The sequence below is a fragment of the Tetrapisispora phaffii genome, chromosome 10, assembly GCF_000236905.1.
Source record: "Tetrapisispora phaffii CBS 4417 chromosome 10, complete genome".
Lineage (NCBI taxonomy): Eukaryota > Fungi > Ascomycota > Saccharomycetes > Saccharomycetales > Saccharomycetaceae > Tetrapisispora > Tetrapisispora phaffii.
The window spans coordinates 406998-433807 of record NC_016529.1 but is presented as its reverse complement, the minus strand read 5'-3'; the positions used below and the strand labels follow the sequence as shown (position 1 = coordinate 433807).

The following is a 26810-nucleotide window of genomic DNA, read 5'->3' as shown; positions in this document are numbered from 1 at the left end:
CAATTTGTTATATACATTATATATGTTGTTTGTTTTATTTTATGTGCAGGAATTATTCTTTTTTAGAACCAACTAGTATATATCTTAAAAGGTCACCTAATGATAAGACTCCGACTAACTGACCGGATTCATTTACAACAAAGAATCTGTGGACACTTGATTTTCTGATTGTATCTAGTAAAGTAGACAATTTTTCATTTTCAGTACATGTATAGACACCTTCAAAATCATCAGATCTTCTCATTAGTGCTTCTCCGACACTCAATGAGAGATCGTTGTATATACCACCTTTAATCAAACCAAGCACATCGACAGCCTCATAGACGTTGACTAAAACACCATTTTCGTTAACGATCGGAACGGATGATATATTTCCTTCTGATAATAATTGAATGACATCAATCACTGGAGTGGTCATGCTGCAACTTCTTACTGTAGAGTTGGATATAATGTTTAACTCAGAAATTGGTTTTTTCAAAAAATGAGTTTCTCGACAGTTTAATGCAATAAACTTTAATAATCTATATTGTGTAAGAACAGAAACGACAATTTCTCTATGAGTCTCTTCATCTTTATCAATCAATGGGACTCTTCTTGATTTCGAGCGCAGCATGACTGTACATGCCTCATATAAAGAGCTTGATGGATGAATCGATGTAGTTTCCAAAGGTTTTGCACCTATGGCCCTCTCGATATCTCTCAATCTATTCAATTGTAATTTCTCAACTAAATCGAATTTATCTGGGTTGGAAAAACAATATTGGATGACATTGATAAAATCGTCAGAAGTCAATAAACCAGCAAACCTAGATGTTGTAGCATCCCACAATGGAGCACTAACAATACTATTCTGTAATAGAACATTCAAAGCTTTCTTAACCAGTAAAGAAGTATCTAAAACAATCAATCTAAATGAAACTGGTAAAACATCATATGAAGTCTTTGATTTTAAAACTTGCCTTATAGCATTCAATGCTAGTTCTTGTTCGACGTCGACGGAAGACCCATTGACATTATTATGCATGATTGGAAGTGTACTATATTAGAAAAAAGTTCCCAAAAATTATCCCTTCTGTTATCCAACTAATTTCTATTTCACGATACTCCCCATTCCCCAAAGAAAAAACAGACAACGAACAAACCAAAAACAAACGGTCGTAAACTCAATAGAAATACGTTCATTATCAAAAAACCACATATACAATTACAACCTTTTAATTGTTATAACCATCTCAATGTTAATTTAATTGTAATTGGTATTCTAGTTTTGAAGAGGTTACCATTATCGCTTTCTTCCAAAATATTCCAAATTCGGGATCAGCTGACCTCGTAAAAACGACGGTACAACCCTACAAATCATTTATTACGATGTGGTGGGAGGGACATGAAGTGACAGTAAATAGAGTTTGGGACGTATATATATGCTTTATTTGGATGTTAATTTGAATATGTAATGTCCAGAGACATATATATATATATCTATGTTTATGTCTGTATACTTATGTATGCATACTAACTCATTATCTTATTAAATAATCAGTTGTCTTTCTTGAAGTTACTCTGGTGGTTCGTAGATTTGTATCATCTTCGTAATCGACTTCTTGGTCATTATCAATGTTCTTGTCTGTATCGTTATTTGCGTTGTTTAGGTTTGTATTTTCGTGATCTTGAGTATGGTTGTTATTTTCATCATTATTATGAGTAAATAAACCTAATATATCTTCAGTATCAACAACACTCTTGTTTCTTCTAATATTTTTCCTTTTAGAATCAAATATCTTATAAAACTTCAAATTTTCATCACCACCAACTGTTGCTAATGTTGTGCCATCTGGAGATAATTGTGAACAACAAATTCTAGATTCATGAGCGTTCTCAATTTCGGCAACCTTATATTTAGTATCAAAGTTAAATACTGAGATAGCGTTGCCTGGGTTTCCTCCTGTTGTTACAATTTCTCTATTCAAAGTATTGTTGAATTTATAACAGTCACTCTTTATATCATTATGTATGTTAGATGATTGATATGGCGAAGCATAACTGCTGTTGTAACTTTGGCCCCAGTGCAATGAACTTACTTGGGAGCCAGTGTTTATTGACCCTGTTTTGTTCCCTGTAGTAGTGTTCCAAAAATGAACATATTGATCTGATTGACCACCACCTGTAGCCAGAAGGTTGGCTATGTTGGGACTCCATTTTATTGCCTTAACGGCAGCATTATGGTTATGTTTAATGAATTGGGGCATAGAGGTCCTTGTGTCCCAGATGATGACTGCATTATCGTTGCCGCCAGATGCTAATTGTAATCCATCGCTTTTATATTCTAATCCACAAACTTCTCCTGAATGCTCTTCCCATGTGGAAACTACATGATTTTTTATTCTAACATCATTAATTTGAATTTCCCCACTTCTGGATCCTGTAGCCAGTAATGTGTTCAACCACGACTGAGATCCAATACGAACACCAAGATTAGATCTCATTGTTCTCACTAAGGTTGAAGTTTCAGTATCCCAAATTTCGGTATTACCATCATCTTTACCAATCGATAAGTGACATTGATCGTCAGACCATGTTATGCTAGTTATATTTGTAGCGTCGTACTCGACAAGTAATGAAACATCCCCGGAATTACCATTCCATAAATATAAAGTGTTACTCAATGCAATAGCTAAAATATTCTTTTTTGACCACGTTAATAAATTTAAGTAGAAATCGTCTATGAACCCAGGAGCATCCAAGATTTTTTCAGGATTTGTATTTATTTTCCTCAATCTCATTAAATCCTTGTGAGATTTTGTATTCGATTGCGAAGAACTAGTAAATGACGAGTAAGAATAATGGGTTCTATTTTGTAAACTATAAGATTTTCTAGTTAACGATGACACCGGAGCTTTGGGCATGTATTGAAGAATTCTTTGCTTTGCGCCAAAACCGCAAGCCTCAGCTACGGTTTCTTTAAAGGCAATCTTTGTTTGAGCTTTTAGATGAGCCTTTGGAGATGCATTAGGAGGAGGTAGATCATCGTTTCCTGCTATTGGATCTATCTTATTCTGAGAATTTGATTTCATCAATGGAATAAACCTATCGGTTTGGTAGAAATACGGATCATTAAGGTCGTCTATCGATTCTTGCTTTGTTAACGCAGGTCTATTCAGTGAAAAAACTATATTTGATGATGTCCTTGTCAACGAAGGCCTCTCAAATGGAGTTGTTCCTGTTGATTTATTCATCAAATTTGAGCCTGCACTGTCTTTCATGGCGTTATCACCCATAGAATCCGTTTTGTTTGAATGCTCAATGCCAGAACGTTCCTTAAAGAAGGAAGAACTTCTATTCAGCAAAGGTAGTTTGTGGGAACTTATTTTTTGTCTTCTAAACGGCACATTGAAGTCTGGCTTCACTACACTGTTCACAGCACTTGATCCTCTGATGTTCAATGAGGTAGTCCTTCTCAATGAGTTTCTCTTCAAACCTTGGCTTTTGTTCGCACCATTACCTGTAATTATGTTCAGTTTTGTTGGCGAGGTCAAAGACAGAACAGATCTGTTAGCAGTAAAAGCCAATTTCTCAGAATTAGACAACTCCATTTTTACTTGCCACAACTCTTTCCAGACTGTTTCCTTGGAGCCTCTTATGTAATTGGATCACAATGAGATAACTATGAAGTGTTTCTTGTCTTTTATCTAGCAGTTCAAGAGATTAACATCAGATAAAAAGGTTCCAAAATTGATATAGAGATCGCAACGATTTAGAACCGGTTCGATAAGACATCGGGACTGTAATGTCTCCCTTGCCGTTGCCATCCCTCCCTCCCAGTTCACAAGTGCAATAGTGCTACTGTAGCTTGCAATTGGGCTCACAACTGACAGTCTCAAGTGGTAAATGAACCAAAACCAAATGTCGAACTCAAAAGATTTTGTTTTGTTCCATTGAAACTTTCGAATTAATTGTTATTGTTTTTCCTAATTCGGCAAATTGATGAGTGAAATTTTAAATTTTGTGTTTAAATTTTTTCCTATTCGGGTAATTTCACTGAAAAATATATATATATGCACTGAATGGTGGCGACACAAAATGAGGTCGCGACACAAATCGGGCTTTAGTGACGCTGTGGACGCTTTCCCACTCTTGCATAAACGCAAAGTCGGACAGTGAGATTCAATATAGGTGGATTATGCAATGTGATATTTGGTTTGCTGTGTGCTTATAACTGTTACCTAAATCTATTTATGGATTATTTATTAAAATACCTTTCTTGTTGAGATGTTTAGTTTTACCTTTCTTGCTGAGAGGAAGTTCTGGAATTTAGGTTCTACGACGATCTTCCCTAGTTCGCTTTCAGGAAGATAGATACTCTGTTTGCTCATAAATGCCTCGAATGCGTTAGAGTGTGTCATCAGGTCGATATACCAGTTTTTGTTGAAGTCTGTGAAGCGCTTGATGTCGTCCATGATGTCGTCTGTGATGGTGAAGATCTTCGAATCGGAGTCCCCTGTCTGCAAAGCCATGTTGAACAAGTTCACTAGGACCTTATCCAAAAGCTTGAATATTTGGAAGTTCATCTTGAAATCCTCGATAGAGTTGACAATGATCTTCTTATAGTATTTTTGAGAGAAGCTGGAATTTTCCATCATCTCACTCAGTCTTTGCAGCACAAAAATCAGCAAGATATGTAAATTCTGCAGATATTTGAGATTCTTAGGGATGTATTGCACTCTGTCAAACCCCGCTTTACTACCATCGTAACTTCTAGCGTTGGCGATAAGTTTTGTTGTGAGATTCCTCAAATGGATGATCTCCAGGAAAACACCGTTGCCCAAGAGATACACAGACTCATCGAAAGACTTTTTTCTGTCCGAAGCCTGTCCATGGCCAGCACCCCCAGTAGGGTACATCACATTCTCCAACAAAATATCAACGAACTCAAGAAGCGGAGCCTCTAAGGAAAGAATCAGTTCGTTGAAAACCTTGTTGAGAACCTCTTGGTTCTCAGGCGAGACCGCATTGTTTTGCTTGTCTCTATTGCTTACCATTGTATTGTATTGTTCTATCAGCGTGTCGTATGTCATTGTGAAACCAGTCATTGTCGCAGGGTATGTATGTGTATTATATTATTATGTTCATTATTCTGGTTACTTGCTGCTCTCCTCTCCCCGCAACAACAAAAAGCACCAACAAACCTACACCTGTTGCCAGAACCTCCAGATCCAGAATATCCGTCCCTTTATATACCTTTGTCCAACTTCACAACTTTTCTTTTCTCATTGTGTTAGTTGACTCATCGAGTTCGTATTGCTGTTCTGTTCGAAACCAGAAAATTTTTCACCGCCGCCACGGTCGTTTCTTTTGGGCCCTGGCTCTGAATCAACCCACAAGCAACCAGAAAGACCAAACGTAGCTGTTCCAGAGATGAGTAATACCAACGGTTGGCAAGAGATGAGTAAGAAGGATAAAGGCCGTGTGCGATGGGTGCGATGTGGTTGCAACGAGTCGGGACGGGAGCTGAGGAACGATTAGATCCTGCCATGGAGTTGTGTATTTGATGAGAAACAACTGTTAGTTCCTGTTAACCGTTGCACTGTGTAGACCTTTGGATGTAGTCGATGTACTAGATGTACTAGATGTACTAGATGTACTAGATGTACTAGATGTGCTCGACATAACTTCACATTGTTCCAGTATTCGCGGGACCCTACCCTGAACCCACCGCATCATACTTCGTTATGCTGTCACATGTTTTTCAGGGGTGGTTGGTTGCTCTAAGCAGTAACGATGGCATTTCTGCATAACTCTAATCGATTGACTCCTATATAAACATAGTGCATCTCACTTCATAGCACTACGACTTCCATCGGTTAAGACTCCGTCTTTCTTGAATATCTGCCCACATATATTAATCCATTTACACTCTTATTTTACAATGCAACGCTCCGTAGTCTATTTTGGTTCTGTGACCTCTGCACGCAACGAATTCTCAACAATCATCGACGATTTCAATAAATCGAGTCGATTGCTTAGACTCATAGATGAATTACATTTCTTGAACAATAGGTTGGTCTCTTTGAAGAACTCGACTGCGTCATCGGAGATGCGTGCTGCTAACTCGAATGATGACTTCATTGTGCTTCTCAATGAAGTCATCGAATTGCGAAAACAGGCAAGGTTATTGAGTAAAGAGTCCTACAATCTGCATAACTACAATTATTCAAAACCAACCACTGCAAGACAGGTCAGGTTAGTGGTGTTGCCTGAAGAACCGGGAACTCCAGTAGACGATGAAACCTCGATGGTGATTCATTATTTGAATCAATTGACTGAAGAGCTACAAAAGACAGACATCGTCTACTCATTATATCCAAGAAGGGGTTCTCACAGGTGAGCACCATCGTATATATGTATGTATGTATTCTTTTTTATCTTAATACATTTTCTATGGGGATTAAATACTATCAATGCTCGTTATTAACAAGTTGCTTGCTTTAAATGCTTTTCCCGCAGCAGTGCACGCATATAAAAATTGGCCATTTAGAGCTCATAAAACGTTATATTACTGATTACACCAGCAGTCGACAACTGAAAAGTCTATTCAAAGTAGATCATTGGGAAGTACTATGAATGGATTATGAGTTTGAATATAACTGATGATTACCTGGATAATGCAATTCCGAACACTAAGAATACTATCAAGGACAATAATGAGAATAATCTAACTATCTCAACTTCAAGATCTACACTGCCAACAACTTCAATTAATTTAGAGAAGACCTTATTTCAACAACAGTTGCTACGACAAGAAAATAATTCTTCAGGGATTCGTGACATAGATACGATTAATGGTTCTATTGTTACAAGTGCAAGTAATGCAACTCGAACTCGTTTTTTGGACAATTTAGGGATTAAGAAACCATCCTTTGCAAATTTACATGATGATATAAGTTCAACATATACAGTTAATAGTAATTTTAAGAGATCGTTTGTAAGCAGTGAAATACCTTCGGTTTTTGTTAATTATCAATCTTATGAAGAAAGGACTGAATCAAAATTGAATAAAATACAGAAAAATTTCTTCATGTTAACTGCTGCTGGTAAGTTGATTTATTCATATCTGGGGAAGGAAAGGGAGTTGATCTCATTGATGGGGATTTTAAATACGATCGTTGATTTTTTCAAGATAAATAATAATAAAGATATTCAAACAATCAAATACGATTCTGGCTCATTGGTTTTTTTGAACAAATCACCAATTATACTTGTTGGTTACACGAAAAAAGGGGAGTCTACATCAGAAATTAGTGATCAACTGGATTTCCTATATTCTTATTTGATTTCCTCACTTACTGAGAAACAGATTGTTAAATTATTTGATAAACGTGAAAATTTTGACTTGAGGAACTACCTTGAGGCATCTGATTTCACCAACTTGAACGAGCTATGTTCACTGTTGACCGATAAATTATATCCTGATGTGCATTTGGGAGCTTTAGAGAGTTTACCTTTCAAGGATTCTAACATTAGAAACAAGATACATGATCTAATGTCAAAACATTTATTAAAGGAATCAGATTTATCCAGAGGCATATTATTATATGGGTTACTAGTTTATCCAAATAATAAGCTCATTTCTGTACTAAGACCAAAATCACATACTTTACATACAACTGATCTGCAGTTACTATTTTATTCAATATTCCATAGATTCAAAACGAAAGGAGATAATAATCGATTGGACATAGATGACAATAGCAACAAAGAATTATGGATTCCTATGTGTTTTCCTAAGTTTAACTCCAAAGGTTTTCTTTACTGTTATATAAATTTTATTACAAACGAAGACTCGACGAAGAGTAAGAGTAATTTTAGTTGTCAGAATTCTTTATTCGATGACCGTGTTCCAGCTTTAGTATTAATATCTCCACAAAAAGATGCGTTTTTTGATATGAAGAAACTAGCTACTAATTTAATTAATGACATGGTGAGTAAAAATCTATTGAGTCAAATAAAATATTCTAATGGATTTTCAGTGACAGACATACCCGCACCATTAGTTCATCATTTCATTTACAAATCCAACTCTGAGGTACAATATATTCAACCGACTTCGAATTATAACAACTATTTAAAAAATTTAGTTAATCCAACTAAAAGTTTGGAGCAGTACCATGCAAAGCTAAGAATATTTTATCAACAACTCTATTCTAGCATTGCCAGGGATGCAACTGGCACACCGATGAATAAATCGACATTAAATTTTATAAGCTGGGAACAAAAAGAAGATCAAGACATGTTTGGCTCAGACATTCATTCAAATGGAAACTCGTTTTCAGACTATAGATTAGTTAAAGAAGAGCAAATTAATGTAATGGGCATGATTTGGGTAACACCTAAGTTTGAGCTTTACTTGCTATGCAATAATGGGGTCAATAACAAAGAAGTAATATTTAAAAGTGCAAAAAATATTGCTAAATGGTGTAACAATAATAAACTCAAACTCTTTGTAACGGATGGTGTTATATTTTAAAAATCTATCTGTCTACCTCTAGATTATTTGACAAAGTCATTTTATATTTTTAGGAAATTTATATTTAGTTTGAAGTTTAATGTTAATAAGAAAAAGCCAGGACAATACAACCAACCAAATCATTAATCAAATGGGATACCGAATTATACTATTATACAATTTATTTATCTAAGGATTTAATTAAAGTGGCTATTTCTATATATTTTGTCCAATTAAAACTAATATTACAGCTGGAGCAATGACAAGAAATGGGTATAATTCTTGCTTCATTGTCAGAGCTAGACATGCATTTAGCGTACAGACAACTCAAATGAGATTCAAAATCACACTCCTTGTTTGGACAGAACAATATATAAGGTTTTAAATCATCATCTTCAGATGTATAATCGTATTTCTTACTACAAATTTGACAGGTCCTGCTGCCGTAAATTAACTTTTCTTTATAGATATCTTTTGAATACATTTCTTTTTGAATAATTTTATCATAAAACTCTGTCACCAACTGTAAATTTTTATCACTGATATTTATAATGTCATCTGCTTCCAAAACGTTTGGAATATTTTGAGATTGTTGGGACAAAGTAATTTGATCATCCTCCAAATCTGTAATAGTCAAATCAAACTTATTTGCGTCCCACATCTCTAGGATATCTGAATTAAAAAAATGAACATTAAGATTCATGTGCTGGAAATATTCATTATTCATCAATTGCCTAATAACTCCAAGTTTATGATGTAAAGTTCGACCTGCAGTTTTATTAGACACAATTCTCTCATCCTTGGCTATGAAATGGGTACTATATGCATGCTGCCAAGCATGTTCATATTGATACGCTGCAATCTTGTTAGGAAATCCATAAACCACCACGATCATCTCCCATGGTCTAGTTCCATCCCTTTTGGTCCTGTAAGCACCACCTCTGCTCAGAATACCATTATGCTGTCTTAGTCTACGTACTGGGTGAGGCGTGGAACCTATGTAGAATGATCTCCTTTTGGCTATGGATTGTAATAAATAACAACAGTATAAAGTCGGGTATGTACGTTTACGAGTTTGTGAACTCACAATTTGATCATCACTAGGCGATGGAGATTGGCTCATTGCTTCTCAACTAATTATATTATTGTACATTAAATATAGTAATCCTCTGCTTTAAATATTTACAAACCCAACACAATATAACAACAACTATTGGATCCTTAATTTGCGCTTACCCATATCCAAACTAACAACCTTCTCAAATGAGCAAATTAATAACTCTGTAAGAGTTATTTATATAAATTGTAGACTTCCATTAATTTTTATGTTACAAGGTTGTTGCAATGCGATGACCGATTGATGGGACAGCTGCATTGGTGTTTAGCGTTATATATATATATATATATTTAAATATAAAATAAAGAATTACTTTAAAAATGTTAATGTAATCACCACTCTACTGTGAAGATGTTTGAGTAATCTCAATAATTCGCTAATTGATTCACCACTATCTTTTTAATCTTTTTTCCATTGAACAAAACAAAATCATTTTTAGCGGAAGGTTCAAGATGCTAAAGTCTCAGCAATTGGTTATTTCGAGAGCGCCAACTGGTATCTTTCTAATCAGGTCGTTTAGTGTTAATAGTAAGCTATATTCTGCATCTTCAAAATTGGCAAGCAATGAAAAATCATCGAAAGATGCCAAGAAAATACCTTCTCCAAGACAATTGAAAGAATATTTGGATCAATATATTATAGGTCAAGAAATTGGCAAAAAGGTATTAAGTGTGGCAGTATATAACCATTATTTGAGAATCAATGATAAACAGAAAAAAATACAAAAAGCTGCTGAATTAGAGCTTCTTGAGAAAGAATTGAAAGAGAAGGAAGTTGATCCCGCTGATCCAGTATACTCTGGAACCAGTGAATCTTTAGCTGGCATAAAAAATTTACGTAGACAATTAGAAATTGCAAAAGCAAATGAAGATAATGATTTAACATTAAGTAAGAGTAATGTCTTGGTTGTAGGACCTACTGGTTCAGGTAAAACGTTACTAGCTTCAACGTTGGCGAGAGTCTTAGATGTACCAATTGTCATTACTGATTGTACCCAATTGACACAAGCAGGGTATATTGGTGATGACGTTGAAAAATGTATAGAAAAGTTACTTGTTGATGCTGATTTTGATGTTGCAAAAGCTGAGAGAGGTATTGTTGTTTTAGATGAGATTGATAAACTTGCAAAATCATCAAAAAATATTATGTCAAAAGATGTTTCTGGAGAGGGTGTACAACAGTCTTTATTGAAGATCATTGAAGGTCATCAGGTAGAGGTAGTAGCCAAAAGACCAATTAAAGTGAAATTTGATGAGAAAAATAATAAATCCGTTGGGAAGAAGGAGGAAACTTACATTGTGGATACGTCAAATATCCTTTTCATGATAATGGGAGCATTTGTTGGCTTGGATAAACATATATCTACAAGAATATCAAATATGAAACTTGAAAAAGAACAAGAGAACAAGACTAAAAAAGGTGAACCTAAGTCAGAAAAGAGAAAACTTACAGAAGAAAATTCTGAAGATGTTAAAGAAATATCTAACAATAAAATAGATGAAATAACGTTGGACAATGGAAAGACTATTCCAGCTCTAAACCTTACTTCTCCTGCCGACTTGATAAGTTTTGGTATAATACCAGAATTGGTTGGTAGAGTGCCGATTGTTACTGCATTGCAACCACTTCATCAAAAAGATTTATTTCATATTTTAAAGGAACCTAAAAATGCTTTGTTGAATCAATACATTTACATTTTTAAACAATTTGGTGTTGACTTATATGTAACAGATAAAGCTTTGACTAGAGTGGCCGATTTTGCCTTAAAAGAAGGAACTGGTGCCAGAGGTTTAAGAGGTATAATGGAAAGATTATTGTTAAATGTGAATTATGAATGCCCAGACAATGATATTGCCTACGTATTAGTTAATGAAGATACTGTGAAATCACTACAACAAACTGAATACTCATTGGCTACCCACGTTGAAGCCAAATTTTACACCAAAGATGAAGTTAATTTGTTATTAGAAGGACTTCAAAAAGAAGATGCAAAGTTAGCTGAACGATTAAAACGAAAGCTCAATAGAAAAAGTTTTTAATTTAATTAGCAAGATAATACAAACGAAGAAAGTTCAATTTATAGACCATATAGTTTAAAATACGTTTATTAATGAGTATAGACTTTTAACTATATACAAGCTTATATTAATAAATATATGACTTTATTTCTTTTGTTCATGTTGAGATGCAAAATTTGTTTATCAGTTATGAGTATAAGTTTAAAGTATTCAATATGAATACCAGTGTGATATGTTGAATAATGTGATACCAAAAGTAGTAACTTTGGTTGACTGTTTTAAAAAATTAGATCCTTTTCAATAAAGTAAAAATTTTATCTTCTGGATCAATATAATCATTATCGACAATGTTTACTAGAACATAGTCGTTAATCAAATGATTCAATAGCGCGACACTATCATCATTCTCATTATTAATGAAAATATTTCTCCAATCCTCCAAGATCCTATAAAATTCTTCTTTCCAAGCTATAAATGAGATCTTTTCCACAATAGTTGGTTGGAGAACCTCCCTACCTGGGAAAATACCCCATGTGACAGCGTTTGCCTTAGAGCCATCTGGATGATTTGAGGATAAATTACCATTACAATCGATTGCAAAAAAAGTCAAGATATCATTATTTTCCAATTCCTGTTCCAAAATTGATAATTTTTCCTTTGGTAATAGGAACTCCAAATATTGTTTTTGATAGACGTATCCATCTTTTGGACCCCATCCTATATCTTTAACGTTGGATCTGACACCATTGACTTGTGGTTGAGAATTAATTGTGATGATATTTCTTTGATTCAATTCGATCAAATGATCAAAAATAACATCAATTTCGTTACTAATCGGAATATCTGACCAAGGTAAACATTTAATATCACCTTTCAAGTAAGATATAACTAACAGTGCCAAATCATTCATAGTTTTTGGAGTTGACCATAATTCAAATGATTTTTTTGGTGATTGTCTGATAAGAGTGGACCCACAAAGATCCAAGTCGCCGAACGCTGGGGAGGAAGAATCACCAAATCTACCATTTGGAAATTCATCCACCGCCCATTTTGAAGTTCTGGCAACGTAAGTGTAAGGTCTTTTTTGCCAAAAGATAGGTCTGACTTCTTCGTTCTTCCTCTTTGGATTTAGTGATTTTCTCCAAGGTAACATAGATAAGGTTGTTTCATTGGTATTCGAATTCCTTTGATCAAAATACGCGGTAGTCTCAGTATTTGTCATATGACTGTCGATCTGCTTGTCGAGATCAAAATGCGGTAACAGGTTGAGCTTATCCAAGATCATCAACGGAGCTTTCTCCAAATTCATAGTGTACAGATGCAAGTGCGAGACATACCCACTATCCAAAATCTTACGACACATATCGACAAGAAGTTGAGTGCCCACTTCTCTTACTGCCTCATCGTCATCCTTGACAGGTTCTAATTTACGTAGGAACTCATCAGGAATGTTAATCTTGCACCATCTCGCTCTTCTCAAGAATGCAGCATACGTCGAGATTGGCATCACTCCTGGGATAATAGGCACATTGATACCATTCTCACGTAGCAGTTTGCACCAATTCAAAAAATTGTCTACATCGTAGAACATTTGAGTGACAATGAAGTTAGCCCCACAATCAATTTTCTCTTTAAGAAACTTGGTCAACAATTGAGAGTCTTTCTCTTCTTCATGACCTTCTGGATACCCTGCAACACCAATATCGAAATAATCGCCGTATTTCAATCGAATATAGCCAACCAGATCCTTAGCATAGTGGAAGACCCCGGAAGCGGCAGTGTCAGCGTCAGCATTACCGTCGGTGATGTCAGCGCCACCGACGCCGCCGTTACCGGACTTACCAACGCTATCACCAACATTGGTCAAAGGAGGGTCGCCCCTTAACGCCAAGATATTTTGACAGCCGGATTCGTAGGCCTGTTGCAACGCCTTATCAATTGTAGTGATGTCCATATTAGTGCATGTCAAATGCATGCACGTCTCCAGACCCAACACAGACTGGGCAGTGAAGACGATTTCGTTAGTCAAGTTATTGTTAACGCCTCCTGCATTCCAAGTGACATCGATAAATTGGGGTAACGACTCTTGGTACATACGATCCATTCTGTCATATAAGTTATGAACACCTTGGGTGGTTCTGGGCACAAAGTATTCAAAGGAAAACGTCGCAGCAGTTGTTGCGTTCCCGTTCGACTCATCTCCATTCGAGCGAACCAGTTTCTCAGTGATTCGCATTGTTGTTGGATTTTAGTTGTTTATTAGGGGATATTAGGGGATACTAGCGGTAACTGGATAAATGGAATAGCAGACTTGCCGCCGAGCATTCCAAATGTATGATGAAATACTATGGTACTTATATATATATCAATATATAAAAGCGCTTCCAACCACTTGAACGAACCCATTAGACCGATTGGTGTTCGTAATGCGTGTGTGTGTGTATTGTCCACACTTACGGACCTTTTCTCATGGACTTTTATTTTATTGGTATCAATAAATCCCTTATTCATTAGCGGCCGCCACAGTTATGCCCGGCATTCGCACTGTGTGAAGTGAGGGAGATGTGATGAGTCCAGTTAAAATGAGTCGTGCAACTCCCGGGCCTTGTCAATCCACTCCCCTGATTTTTGCGCGTTCACTTCCAAAACTTCTTGACGATCTCTGTCAATCGCACGTGACCTGACGAACTCCGTGTTTTCCCGGAGGACGAGGGGGGAAGCGGTGGGGGATGTTTACGACGCACACACACACAAAGGCCGTGACGCAAACGAGCGACAAGAGACAATTAAGCGCAGGAGCTGCTGCTTTGCCGACACCTAACTGAGATTCCAACCCGGACACACACATGCAACAGCACCGTGTTGTGTGTGTGTGTGTGTGTCCGGGTTGGAATCTCAAGTGCCGGGGTTCCCGGCCCGATCAAGTTGGAGATGAGTGTTTGTTGAATCCCAAAATCTCCAAAAACTGCAAAAGCTGAAAAATGGAGCTGGTGATCGTTAATGTAGCGTGCATGTGTGCGTGCTTGTATGAAGCGAAATGACGTTATGACAACTTAAACAATTCTCAGGAACCAATTCATACCACCATTTTGATGGTATTATTAACCTTATTTATAAACATTCTTCCTTGCACATACTGGATCTTGTTACTATTACCACGGTTTATTAAGGAGTTTCATTCCTTTTTTATTGATAGGAATGTTGCTCTAAAATCACCGAACTTAAACTCACACTTCCTGCGCTACACTACTCGAAAAAACACCCAAACAGACCAAACATTACGAACACTACTCTTCGATATAATGGCTAAACCTTCTAATTCATTGCCAAAACGTGATCTGCCGCAGTTCTATCTGTTAGTGGCCTTGTATTTTATTCAAGGGATTCCCATTGGTTTGTCTTTTGGGACTGTGCCGTTCTTGTTGAAATCAATCATTAAGGAAACCACTTTCACTCAGTTGGGTTTCTTCTCCATATCAACTTATCCATATTCGTTGAAGATTCTTTGGTCGCCCATCGTTGATTCCATCTATTCCAAAAAATTAGGAAGAAGACGTTCGTGGATTATCCCTATCCAGTTAGTATCCGGCGTGTTATTATACGTTTTGGGACATCTCATCGCCAAGAATAAAATCTTCAAATCGGTCGATGATGCTTACCACGGCAGAGTCACTCCACTGGAAGAGGTATTGAACGTGAACATGGTACAATTGACCTGTATCTTTACGCTACTTATTTTTCTATGTGCTACGCAGGATATCGCGGTCGATGGTTGGGCTCTTACAATCCTGTCAAAACAGGCGTTATCGTATGCAGCAACCGCTCAAACTATTGGTCTTAATATTGGTTATTTCCTATCCTTCACGGTGTTTTTATCCTTTAATTCAAATGAATTCATTAACAAATATTTCAGAGCTGTGGCTTTGCCGTACGGCTGGGTTAGTTTAGGCGCTTATATGAAATTCGCCGGTTTAGTTTATATTCTGATCACTTTCTACATCATATTCTTCACTACGGAACATCCTTCCCTGCACGCTTCATCCGATCCAAATGATTCATTGTTACCGTCAATTTCAAGTTCAGCAGGAGAGAGTGCAAAGGCAATTGTAGAATATAATGACAAAGAGTTGTTCCTCTCAAATGAAAATGTATCAACTGCGGAGAAGACTCAGAGTATCGCATACATATATAGATGCTTCATCAACGTCTTGAAATTGAAACCAGTTCAACAACTTGCATTGATACATTTGGTAGCAAAATTTGCGTTCCAATGTAACGAGGCCGCAACCAATTTGAAACTATTAGAAAAAGGGTTCAAAAGAGAGGATCTGGCCGTTACTGTTCTGATCGATTTCCCATTCGAAATTGTCTTCGGCTACTATGTAGCCAAATGGAGTTCTGACTCAAACCCAACAAATGTAGAAAATTCTGCTTCTCTAACAAAGGATAACAAGGTATCTTCAAAGATATGGGAATTGGAAAATAAAGACAATCAACGCTCTATGTTACAGAGACTCTCGAAAAAACTAGTAGGGGATGCAGGTGTGTTGAGTCCATGGCTTTACGGTTTTATTGGACGTTTGACTGCCGCTATATTGGGTTCATATGTTGTGCACTCGTTCCCAAAGAGTGGAAATATCACAACCTCGTATTTCCTCTTGGTGATTGGTCAACATCTGTTGGGTTCCTTCATGCAAACTGTCCAATTTGTTGGTATATCGTCTTTTCACACGAGGGTATCCGATCCTTTACTTGGAGGCACATACATGACATTATTGAATACACTAAGCAATTTCGGTGGTACTTGGCCAAGATTCTTAATCTTATGGTGTATTAATAAGTTCACTATCTATAAGTGTGTCGATAAAGTTACAACAACTGTAAGCTTTTCAAATAGTTTAAAATTGGATGACGGTTTACCATTTTGTTCTACTGGGGATGTCACTACGGTAAGAGATGGTTACTACTTAACTAATTTACTTTGTGTTTCCGTTGGTATCATTTTATATTTTACATTCTTAAAGAAAACAGCACTAAAATTACAAAAATTACCTACGAAATCATGGAGATGCAAACAAATATGATCATACATAGCATTCGACATTTAAAATTTATCAATTCATTCTGTATTATAATCCTACTTAACTAATCTATATATAATCCTACTTAACTAATCTATATATAATCACAGCAACAATATATGCAGAGAGGAACCCTGTAACTTGTTCGTAAAACGTATGGAAAACTATGATAGTAATAAGAAAACTATAGCACCACATGCCTAAAAGACTTATTAGAAGCACAGCAGGTTCTTGGAAAAGTGCAAAATGAATCGTATATGAAATAAGCTGAATTATTAACTTGACATTTTGCATGATTGGTAGTATTAAAAATTGGTAAAGTTTCTCATAAGTGGATAACAAGCCATTACTTAAAATACTCCTAGACGGTATAGTTCCAATAATTTCGCCAATAATTTTACTTATTTTTTCAACGATGTTTACCCTTCGAATTTTACTGTCCTTTTGATATATCATATTTTGTTTTCTGATACGATTAATTTTAGGTAATTCTGCTATAATCATCATCATCATCAATGTAAGTAAAAATATATGCCCTGAAGGATCATGACCACCTACCCAATGGCCCCCATTTCTTTTGCATTTAGAGGATATAAACTGAACCATCGGATCGAGGTCCTGTATTTTTTTTATCAATTCATTTGTATCTTTAGAAGGTACAAAATCCATGCAACCTTCAGCATTTTCATCTATCGCACAACGTAGGTGGTGCAAATACGAAGATTCAATGTATGATTCCTTATAATCCTTAAGTATCTTGTATATTCTTTTTAAAGATTTAAGCTTCCTATATTCTGAATCTTGGAATTTAATATTAATAGCGTTTGATTCATCAAAGATTTCAAAATTACAAGAACCTCCAGTGAAAACAAAACAAAGGTCCATAATAGGTGGAATTTTAAAAAATGGAATACCTTGTGTAAATAAAATCCACCACATCGTCACTATCACATATCGTTTGATAAACTTTTTGATATTTAGAGTATGGATTCTTGTCTTTGTCTTCCTCCCTTCAATGGAGTTATTTCGCTTCGGTTCATCTACTATTGTTATATTAGTAAAGAGTATGACATACCATAATACCAGTGAGTTCCAGAACCAACCTCTTTTAACAAAAACAGAATTTATTATACTATCTCTATTGATATCCCATGTTTTAACTGTATCGCTTGCAAAATATACCACGTATCCAAAAATAAACAAAAATGGTGCTAACAATGACCATATAATACTTCTAAAATTGGCGTACATCATACTTCAATTTAATGTAATATGAATCAATACCTCTCTTTATAAAGGATCGGGACCTTGCTATGCAAGTTAATCCTTTCCTTAATCTTCGCCAAACTGAAAGCACAAATGACCAATAAATAAAAGACCACACTAAGAACTATGAGATATATATATATATTTATATATATAATAATGTTCTTGATATTTGTAATGTGTACCGGTATCCTATGGTTTCTGTACAACGAACCTTAGTTGTTTATTAGGATGCTCTCTTTAATCAACCATACATTCCCTTAACTACGAGAAATGATTTTATAATTTCGGTGATTTGAAAAATATTTTGTATCTGATAGAAGTAAGAACATAAAAGGTTGCAATGTATTCGATATTTATTGTTATAAAATGCATGCTTCTTAACTCAACTCAATTGGCATCTGGCTAATTCCATTTAATTTAACTGTTTTGTCATTTGTCAATAAGATTTGTGTTGATTACCATTGGATATCTCATTCCCATCTAAATAATTGACCATTGGAACATTCCAAAGATCGGGTTCAAGACAAGTCACTTTTTTCGATCTGTTTTGTGTTGCAAGAAAATATAATAATTATGTCAACTAACGTCGATCTACCTACTAGGTTTGAAGTTGAATTAGAATTTGTCCAGTCATTAGCCAATATTCAATATGTCACCTACTTATTCACTCAAAAGACAATCAGCTCTAATTTTTTGAATAAAAATAAACAGAATGCAGACAAGAAAAATACAAAAGGAAATATTCAAGTTTGGAAAGATCCTAAGTTCAAGAACTATTTAAAATATTTAGAGTATTGGTGCTATCCACCATATTCACAATGTATAGTATACCCTAATGCACTATTTGTCTTAAAGTTGATCAATGGGTTCATGGAAAAGGCTACTATCAACGAAGATGGATTACTTGAAGGTATCGAGGATCTACCAAGAATTCTCCAATTACAAGGAGGCCAATTGATGAATGAAATGGTCGAGAAATGGGAGAGTTAATGCCACTAAACAATAACACAGTAATAAGAAGAACAGAGAATAATAATAATATACATTTTTACGATAGAGTTTATTTACTTCTCAATGGTAACTCACCGCATTCAGTTTAGGCCCTTAACAATGCTATAAAATAATAATGAATTTATACTTATGAGGTAAGGCCAAAGAAGACTACCACAGTTTAATGCCATTGCCCTTGTCCGTTGACTGACCACCATAGAAGGTACATAGTTCGCAATTGCAGTTAAAATTATTTATAAATCTGTACATATGTAAATTCACAGTAAATTGTACTAATAAATTCACTTGCCTGAGCATTATATGGCATAATTTAAAGATTGATTCAATCGATTTTGGACATTACTCATCGAATTCCAATGTTGATTCATTCTTAACTGCATTATTTTCTGTCGAGTAAGTTAATCCGACGGTCGATGAGATCTGAAATTGTAGCATATAAGGACATATATAAAGAATACTCTTCGTTATGCAAATCATACAGTAGTCCGAAAGTATATCGATTTTGCAGCACTTATCATCCCAGTCAACCAGGTTATACCAACAAAACTTTTATTTTTAAATTGGAAACGGAACTAAGATCAGTTGAAAGGTACAATTTACATCGATATACGTTTGTTTGGAAATGAATGACAATATTGATGATGGGGATGTAGTCACAGAAGACCATTCTCTTTTCAATGGCAGAAACAAATTGCTAGTTGCTAATAGAGGTGAGATACCCATTAGAATTTTTAGATCTGCTCATGAGTTGTCAATGGAAACAGTTGCAATTTATTCACATGAAGATAGATTATCAATGCATAAGTTGAAAGCTGATGAGGCTTACGTTATTGGGGAAGAAGCTCAATACACTCCAGTTGGAGCCTATATGGCTATTACTGAGATCATAGATGTTGCTAAGGAGCATGATGTCGATTTCATTCATCCAGGTTATGGGTTTTTGTCAGAAAATTCAGAATTTGCTAGACAGATCATAAAATCTGGCATTAAATGGATTGGCCCATCTCCAGAAAATATAGATTTAGCAAATAATAAACTATCTTTAAGAAAGTTAGCACTTAAGGCTAATATTCCAATAATTCCAGGATCCAGTGACTCAATAAACTCAATTGAGGAAGCAAGATCGTTGACCCAAACTATTGGCTTTCCTGTAATAATCAAGGCAGTTTTTGGTAGCGGTAGTAGAGCAATGGAAATCGTTAGAGAAGTTGAAGATATAGCTGATGCTTTTCAAAGAGCTAGATCAGAGGCAATTGCTGCTTTTGGAAATGGGACTTGTTTCATAGAAAAATATATAGAAAAATCAAAACATATCGAAGTTCAAATATTAGCTGATAATTATGGTAATGTCGTACATCTTTACGAAAGAGATTGTACAGTTCAAAGAAAGCACCAAAATATAGTAGAAGTAGCCCCATCAAAGATTTTATCACCACATATCAGAAATTCACTATTGGCAGATAGTGTTAGATTAGCTAAAGCAGCAGGATTTCAAAATGCTGGAACAGTAGAGTTTTTAATTGATCAAAACAATAGATATTATTTTATTGAAATGAACCCTTACATTCAGGTAGGGCATACAATAACCGAAGAAATTGTAGGTATTGACATTATTGCTGCCCAAATTCAAATTACAGCTGGAGCATCTTTAACACAATTGGGACTTATCCAAGATAAAATCGCAATAAGAGGGTTTTCGATACAAGCTCGAATAACCACAGAAGACCCTTCAAACAAATTTCAACCAGATAGTGGTAGATTAGAAGTTTATAGATCCTCAGGTGGCAATGGGGTACGATTGGATGGTGGTAATGCTTTTGCAGGAGCCATTATATCTCCATATTATGATTCTATGTTAGTTAAATGTACTTGTTCAGGCTCCACCTATGAGATAGTAAGACGAAAAATGCTACGTGCATTAAAAGAGTTTAGAATCAGAGGTGTGAAGTCAAATATACCATTTTTACTAACTTTATTAAATAATCGAATTTTTATCAAAGGTTCATATTGGACCTCTTTCATTGATGATACGCCGTCATTATACCAAATGACTTCATCACAAAATAGAGCTCAAAAAATTCTTCAATATTTATCAGAATTAGTTGTTAATGGTCCAGCAATCAAAGGGCAAGTTGGATTACCTAAATTACTAAAAAGCCCTAAGATTCCTAAATTATATGATGATAAAGGACTAGAAATTGATGTTATAAATAAAGCTCCACCTATGGGTTGGAGACAAATTCTGTTAACTCATGGTCCTGAAGAATTTGCAAGACAGATCAGAAATTATAAAGGGACATTAATCATGGATACTACATGGAGAGACGCACATCAATCGTTACTTGCAACAAGAGTCAGGACATACGATTTAGTTGCAATTGCACAAACAACTGCTCATGCTTTGTCCGGTGCTTTTGCACTAGAGTGTTGGGGTGGTGCGACGTTCGATATCTCTATGAGATTTCTTTATGAGAATCCTTGGGATAGATTGAGAAAACTTAGAAAATTAGTGCCAAATATTCCATTCCAAATGTTATTAAGAGGTGCTAATGGCGTTTCATATTCGTCATTACCGGATAATGCAATTAATCATTTTGTTAATTGTGCTAAAACAAATGGTATAGATATCTTTAGAGTTTTTGATTCTCTCAACGATATACAACAATTAAAAGTTGGTGTCGATGCTGTTAAGAAGGCAGGTGGTGTTGTTGAGGCCACTATATGCTATTCCGGAGATATGTTACAGCCTGGAAAGAAATATAACTTGGATTATTATTTAGAAATTACCGAACAAGTGGTTAGAATGGGTACACATATTCTTGGTATTAAGGACATGGCCGGTACAATGAAACCTGCTGCTGCAAAATTATTGATTGGTTCATTAAGAGCAAAATACCCACACTTACCTCTTCATGTCCATTCACATGACTCCGCAGGTACTGCTGTGACTTCTATGACTGCTTGTGCTTTATCTGGCGCTGACGTCGTTGATGTAGCATCAAATTCAATGTCTGGACTGACTTCTCAGGGTTCTATCAATGCATTACTAGCATCACTAGATGGTGAAATTGATACCAATATAAATGTTGATCATGTCAGTCAATTAGATAGTTACTGGGCTGAAATGAGATTGCTATATTCATGTTTCGAGGTTGATTTGAAAGGTCCTGATCCCGAGGTGTACCACCATGAAATTCCTGGTGGTCAGCTAGCCAATATGTTCTTTCAATCACAACAATTGGGTTTAGGAGATCAGTGGGAAGAGACCAAAAGAGCATATAAAGAGGCAAATTATCTATTAGGTGATATAATCAAAGTTACTCCTACCTCCAAGGTAGTTGGTGATTTAGCACAATTTATGGTTAGCAACAAGTTAACATCTGATGATATAAGGAGATTAGCAAGCTCATTGAGTCTTCCTGGTTCTGTTATGGATTTCTTTGAAGGTCTTATGGGAAAACCATATGGTGGATTTCCAGAACCTTTCAGAACAGATTCATTAAGAAATAAGAGGAGAAAATTGAATCAGAGGCCTGGTTTAGAATTGCCTCCTTATGATCTACATAAAATTAAAGAAACATTACAAGCCAAATATGGTAATATATCAGATGAAGATGTCGCATCTTATAATATGCATCCACAGATATTCGAAGAGTTTCAAAATACCAAAGAGAAATATGGTGATTTGTCTGTTATCCCAACTAAAAACTTTTTAGCACCTCCGACTATTGGTGAGGAAATTGAGGTGACGATCGAAAAAGGTAAAAACTTAATTGCAAGACTGCAAGCAGTAGGTACCATAAACAAAGAAACAGGCATACGTGAGGTGTACTTTGAATTGAATGGTGAGTTAAGAAAGGTTGCAGTGATTGATAAATCTGCAGCTGTGAAGAAAGTAGTTAATAAAAAAGCAGATTCAAGTAATAATTATCATATCGGAGCTCCAATGACAGGTGTAATAATAGAAATAAAAGTCCAGAAAGGTAATATAGTTAGGAGCGGCCAAACAATTGCTATTCTAAGTGCCATGAAAATGGAAATGGCTATATCATCCCCTATCGACGGCAAGGTGAAGAAGATATACGTCAAAGATCATGACAATGTTTACAGCTCTGACTTACTAGTTGAACTAGAACCAATTTCTGAGGATCAGCTATGAAAAGAATTTTACAATTTTCAAATATTTTAGTTAATATCGTTGTTTTATTAAAATTTAATTCTTATTTAATTACATCAATATCATATGGAACAGTTATACAGCCTTTGCTTCTTTAAGTTTTAATAAGGTCACAGATCAGGATAAAATTACCATTAATATAATACCAGTAAAACAGAATACACCTGTTTTCTATTATAATTAGTTTATTTGAACATCTTCCTTTGGCTGCTAGCTGTTGGTCTTGTGATTCTCGAACTAATGTTTGGAATATTCGATGCCCTCTCTCTATATGCATTTCTCAGCTTGTTTTGATGAAGTTCTCTAGGGGAAGGCTTTTGAACTTTTCTAATGTTATTTGGCCTTTTATTCAATGAAAATGTTCCTTTGCTATTAAATCTCTTATTCTCAACACTATCTCTCTTATTTTGTAACTCTTCGTAAACTTTCTTCAATTCATTAACTTCAGATTTGCTCTTTTCAATAGTACTTGTATCAATATCACCATTCAACTGTTGTTTGGTCATTAATTGGTGAATATAACCTGCCTGAGAATGTATACTAATCCATGAATCTAGTATCATATTTGTGGTTTTGCACGTCTCTTGTATCTTAGTAATATGAGATGGTAAGACGCTTTTTAGATTCTTATTAATATTTTCGATCATTGGAATAATTTTATCCAGAGCCTCCAATTCCTTTAACAGTGATTGCGTTGAAATATTCGTCGATACCAATTTATTATTCTTAGTCCTGTTATGTATTGGAGAATTCAGTTTACTCTCAAAATTTGACCTCATTTGGTCAAACATTTCAGGGATCAACTTATCAATATTGTCAGTTTTATCAGAATTCATAATGCTATGCTTGTACAAAATTTCGTTTAATTAAAATACTAATTATTCAATTATCTCAATAGAGAACAGATTTCTTATAACAGAGACTTTAGAGTATTATTGATATCGAGTATTGTAATAAACTTAGTCAACAAACCTATCTAAATTTAAACCGATTCTTATAAATATGTATATATATATATATATATATATATATATATATATATATATATATATATATACAAACTTTTTATTTTTAGTTACAGAAGTATTTACCATATTATTGTTTACACTTTAAATTTGATGTTAACAACTACAATGAATGCGGCTCTTATCAAATCCGTAGTAAGGTCGCAAAGGTGAAACATCTTAAACATCATTAAGCTTAAAAACAATGTATTTGTATCTCTTACTATATGTACATGATTATATAACGTATTCCTATTTAATTTGAATTGATGTAATAAATGAGCAATCGATTAAGATCGTGCTAGTGAATTATATAGTGTGAGTACTGATCAATTAGTTAACGACAAACTACAATTCAAAATGACTGTTAGTAGTGGTTTTTGTGATAGGTTGAACAATGCGTTTAATGATAAGGAGCTAGATTGTATTAGCTTGGTTACAATAATCGACAGTTATTGTGAGACCATATGTAAATCTGAGGCGTCGACTACTGAGATGTCTTATTTATTTTTAAAAGCTTTGAATATTCAATTGAATCGATTCCATGATGTGGTTTATGAAATAGGTTGGGATCTTCCAAAATCAATTATTGGTTTATGTATGTTTAAAGATAAGAAAAATGTTCCTATAGAGTGGAGAAAAGATGAAATATTCCTTTTAATCAATGAATCCTTTGATATAATAATCAAGTATAGTAATCCAAAGGAATATTTTATTGCGTTTTGCGATATGCTATCGACTTCTGATATTTCTGCCATTACAGCACAGTTCTATAAATCTGAAGGCATTGATGAAGAAAGTGATACTCTGGCAGAATTATCATTTTTAGCTCAATTTTTTCTAATCATGAATTTAGGTACTGCATCTTTTAAAAATATTAAAACTGTCTACCCTTCTAAATTCTTACGAATGTTTTATGAGGCTTTGCGTAAATACGTGACTACCAATTTATCATTACTTAAAGAGCAAGTTTGCTTTGAGACCATAATATATAAGTTCCTCGCGGATTTCCATGTAGAAATACCACCTAAGGATTTTATAACTGATCTGGGGTTATCGAAAAGTGAATATAAAGACATCAAGGAGGAAGAAATAAGACTATGCAATAAAATTCTATTGTCAGGCCAATTTATGTTAATATCGTTACTTTATAGTAATACTGAAAGTGGCTGTGATTTGCAAATATATAGTGGTATCGACAAAAAATTTAATATTGATGCCAATGATTATACTTACGATAACAACCGAGTTCAAATGTACTGTGATATGGCAACCAAGTTTGGATTAGACTTACATAATCAATTCGAGACTATAAAAAATAATTCAAAAGAGTTATACAATGATATCACAAATTTTGAGTCACCTAATGGTGAATTTGAGAGTTTACCTGCATCTAAATTGAATGAATTGATTTATCATTTAGCATATACACATGAAATTAAGAATTTATCAAACCTTAAAGATCCTTCTACTGGAATATTTGCAATTTTAACGTATTTTGGGATGTTTATGCTCTCAAAAAATGATGCAGTGTCTATCACTTATTCTTTAGAAGAGAGTATTTACTTATATTTGCATTGTTCAAGTTGTTCAATATACTCACAAAATATGAATAACGTCTTTGTTGAAAGTGTTGCAAGATACATGATTATTAATTCTTTCATGGAATGTTCAAATTCAACTGAAATTAAAAGACAGTTATCTAGAATTCCTTTAAACATTAAAAATGTTTTTCTTCAATTATTATTAATGAAAGTACGCAATGAAGCAGATAGTAATGTTCGAACAATTTATCTTTTTATCATTACCCAAATATTGGCATCTGTAACTCAAGCAGAATCATTTGACTTTATTGTGGATACGTTACTAACTTGCCCATTTATTGAGGCAAAGATTGTTATACTATACATTTTAAAGACACTACTGATCAAAGATATTTGCCAAGTACAATCATATTTTGTAACTGAAGACAAAGATCAAAAATTACCAGCATTACCGCCAAGACCAATAATTAAATTGGATGACGATATCATTGCCAAAATCCATAGTCTTTACTCCATAACATTTGAATCAACGATAAAAGACAAGAAAGATAAAAGGCAATTGACCCTATTGTTAAGTTTTTTGAACCTAATGATTGTGTTAAGAAGGCAATGGAACTTAAACTTGCTTATAATAATAGATGAGCAGTTTACTAAAGAATTTCAAGACGAACCAATTGAAGAAGAACTTCCAGAAATTGGGTTCATTAAAATTTCAATGGAAACATTAAAGGAGTTCATAAGTACTTCAGTGAAATAACTTCAATTTGAATGAAATTAAAAAAACAACAACAAAATTATAAAGAATTTAAACTCCATAAAACAAACTAATAACTACATCCATCGATAGAAGTCCAGATATATATATATCGTTAACTATATTTACAAACTATCCATACATCTACATCACACCTTTAAGGTCTTACAGAGCATATCAAGTTTTAGATTATCACGTGACTTAGCATTAGAAGTTCTTTTCAAGTGAGTCAGCATGAGAAGTACCTTTAAAAGGTTTTAATAAACGCTAATCAACTCCTATATAAGAAACTAAAGTTATCATCTATTCTGTAATCGATAATTCTATAGTAATGT

General features: G+C 34.7%; 14 protein-coding genes across 14 annotated transcripts; 7 read left to right on the top strand and 7 right to left on the bottom strand.

Annotated features, from left to right (window-relative positions):
• Window positions 1–52: 52 nt before the first annotated feature.
• Window positions 53–1024, bottom strand: SNF4 (AMP-activated serine/threonine-protein kinase regulatory subunit SNF4; the record flags this gene model as incomplete). Its single annotated transcript, XM_003687397.1, has 1 exon — window positions 53–1024. The coding sequence occupies one exon, from the start codon at window positions 1022–1024 to the stop codon at window positions 53–55; it is 972 nt and encodes a 323-aa protein (XP_003687445.1).
• Window positions 1025–1520: 496 nt separating this feature from the next.
• On the bottom strand, window positions 1521–3590 carry CDC20 (ubiquitin-protein transferase activating protein CDC20; the record flags this gene model as incomplete). Its single annotated transcript, XM_003687396.1, has 1 exon — window positions 1521–3590. One exon carries the CDS (start codon window positions 3588–3590, stop codon window positions 1521–1523), a length of 2070 nt encoding a protein of 689 aa, XP_003687444.1.
• Window positions 3591–4244: 654 nt separating this feature from the next.
• On the bottom strand, window positions 4245–5087 carry TPHA0J01880 (uncharacterized protein; the record flags this gene model as incomplete). Its single annotated transcript, XM_003687395.1, has 1 exon — window positions 4245–5087. The coding sequence occupies one exon, from the start codon at window positions 5085–5087 to the stop codon at window positions 4245–4247; it is 843 nt and encodes a 280-aa protein (XP_003687443.1).
• Window positions 5088–5923: 836 nt separating this feature from the next.
• GPG1 (Gpg1p) lies at window positions 5924–6382 on the top strand (the record flags this gene model as incomplete). Its single annotated transcript, XM_003687394.1, has 1 exon — window positions 5924–6382. The coding sequence occupies one exon, from the start codon at window positions 5924–5926 to the stop codon at window positions 6380–6382; it is 459 nt and encodes a 152-aa protein (XP_003687442.1).
• A 243-nt stretch (window positions 6383–6625) lies between these two features.
• Window positions 6626–8521, top strand: MON1 (guanine nucleotide exchange factor MON1; the record flags this gene model as incomplete). The annotated part of the gene is made up of 1 exon (XM_003687393.1): window positions 6626–8521. The coding sequence occupies one exon, from the start codon at window positions 6626–6628 to the stop codon at window positions 8519–8521; it is 1896 nt and encodes a 631-aa protein (XP_003687441.1).
• A 160-nt stretch (window positions 8522–8681) lies between these two features.
• SLX1 (endonuclease) lies at window positions 8682–9623 on the bottom strand (the record flags this gene model as incomplete). Its single annotated transcript, XM_003687392.1, has 1 exon — window positions 8682–9623. One exon carries the CDS (start codon window positions 9621–9623, stop codon window positions 8682–8684), a length of 942 nt encoding a protein of 313 aa, XP_003687440.1.
• A 446-nt stretch (window positions 9624–10069) lies between these two features.
• On the top strand, window positions 10070–11656 carry MCX1 (Mcx1p; the record flags this gene model as incomplete). The annotated part of the gene is made up of 1 exon (XM_003687391.1): window positions 10070–11656. One exon carries the CDS (start codon window positions 10070–10072, stop codon window positions 11654–11656), a length of 1587 nt encoding a protein of 528 aa, XP_003687439.1.
• Window positions 11657–11921: 265 nt separating this feature from the next.
• On the bottom strand, window positions 11922–13871 carry MET13 (methylenetetrahydrofolate reductase (NAD(P)H) MET13; the record flags this gene model as incomplete). Its single annotated transcript, XM_003687390.1, has 1 exon — window positions 11922–13871. The coding sequence occupies one exon, from the start codon at window positions 13869–13871 to the stop codon at window positions 11922–11924; it is 1950 nt and encodes a 649-aa protein (XP_003687438.1).
• An 856-nt stretch (window positions 13872–14727) lies between these two features.
• On the top strand, window positions 14728–16719 carry TPHA0J01820 (Acatn family MFS transporter; the record flags this gene model as incomplete). The annotated part of the gene is made up of 1 exon (XM_003687389.1): window positions 14728–16719. The coding sequence occupies one exon, from the start codon at window positions 14728–14730 to the stop codon at window positions 16717–16719; it is 1992 nt and encodes a 663-aa protein (XP_003687437.1).
• Window positions 16720–16797: 78 nt separating this feature from the next.
• Window positions 16798–17970, bottom strand: SCS3 (Scs3p; the record flags this gene model as incomplete). The annotated part of the gene is made up of 1 exon (XM_003687388.1): window positions 16798–17970. The coding sequence occupies one exon, from the start codon at window positions 17968–17970 to the stop codon at window positions 16798–16800; it is 1173 nt and encodes a 390-aa protein (XP_003687436.1).
• Window positions 17971–18558: 588 nt separating this feature from the next.
• Window positions 18559–18975, top strand: SOH1 (mediator complex subunit SOH1; the record flags this gene model as incomplete). Its single annotated transcript, XM_003687387.1, has 1 exon — window positions 18559–18975. The coding sequence occupies one exon, from the start codon at window positions 18559–18561 to the stop codon at window positions 18973–18975; it is 417 nt and encodes a 138-aa protein (XP_003687435.1).
• Window positions 18976–19618: 643 nt separating this feature from the next.
• Window positions 19619–23155, top strand: TPHA0J01790 (uncharacterized protein; the record flags this gene model as incomplete). Its single annotated transcript, XM_003687386.1, has 1 exon — window positions 19619–23155. The coding sequence occupies one exon, from the start codon at window positions 19619–19621 to the stop codon at window positions 23153–23155; it is 3537 nt and encodes a 1178-aa protein (XP_003687434.1).
• A 203-nt stretch (window positions 23156–23358) lies between these two features.
• DUO1 (Duo1p) lies at window positions 23359–24009 on the bottom strand (the record flags this gene model as incomplete). Its single annotated transcript, XM_003687385.1, has 1 exon — window positions 23359–24009. The coding sequence occupies one exon, from the start codon at window positions 24007–24009 to the stop codon at window positions 23359–23361; it is 651 nt and encodes a 216-aa protein (XP_003687433.1).
• Window positions 24010–24537: 528 nt separating this feature from the next.
• TPHA0J01770 (uncharacterized protein) lies at window positions 24538–26478 on the top strand (the record flags this gene model as incomplete). Its single annotated transcript, XM_003687384.1, has 1 exon — window positions 24538–26478. The coding sequence occupies one exon, from the start codon at window positions 24538–24540 to the stop codon at window positions 26476–26478; it is 1941 nt and encodes a 646-aa protein (XP_003687432.1).
• Window positions 26479–26810: the final 332 nt, after the last annotated feature.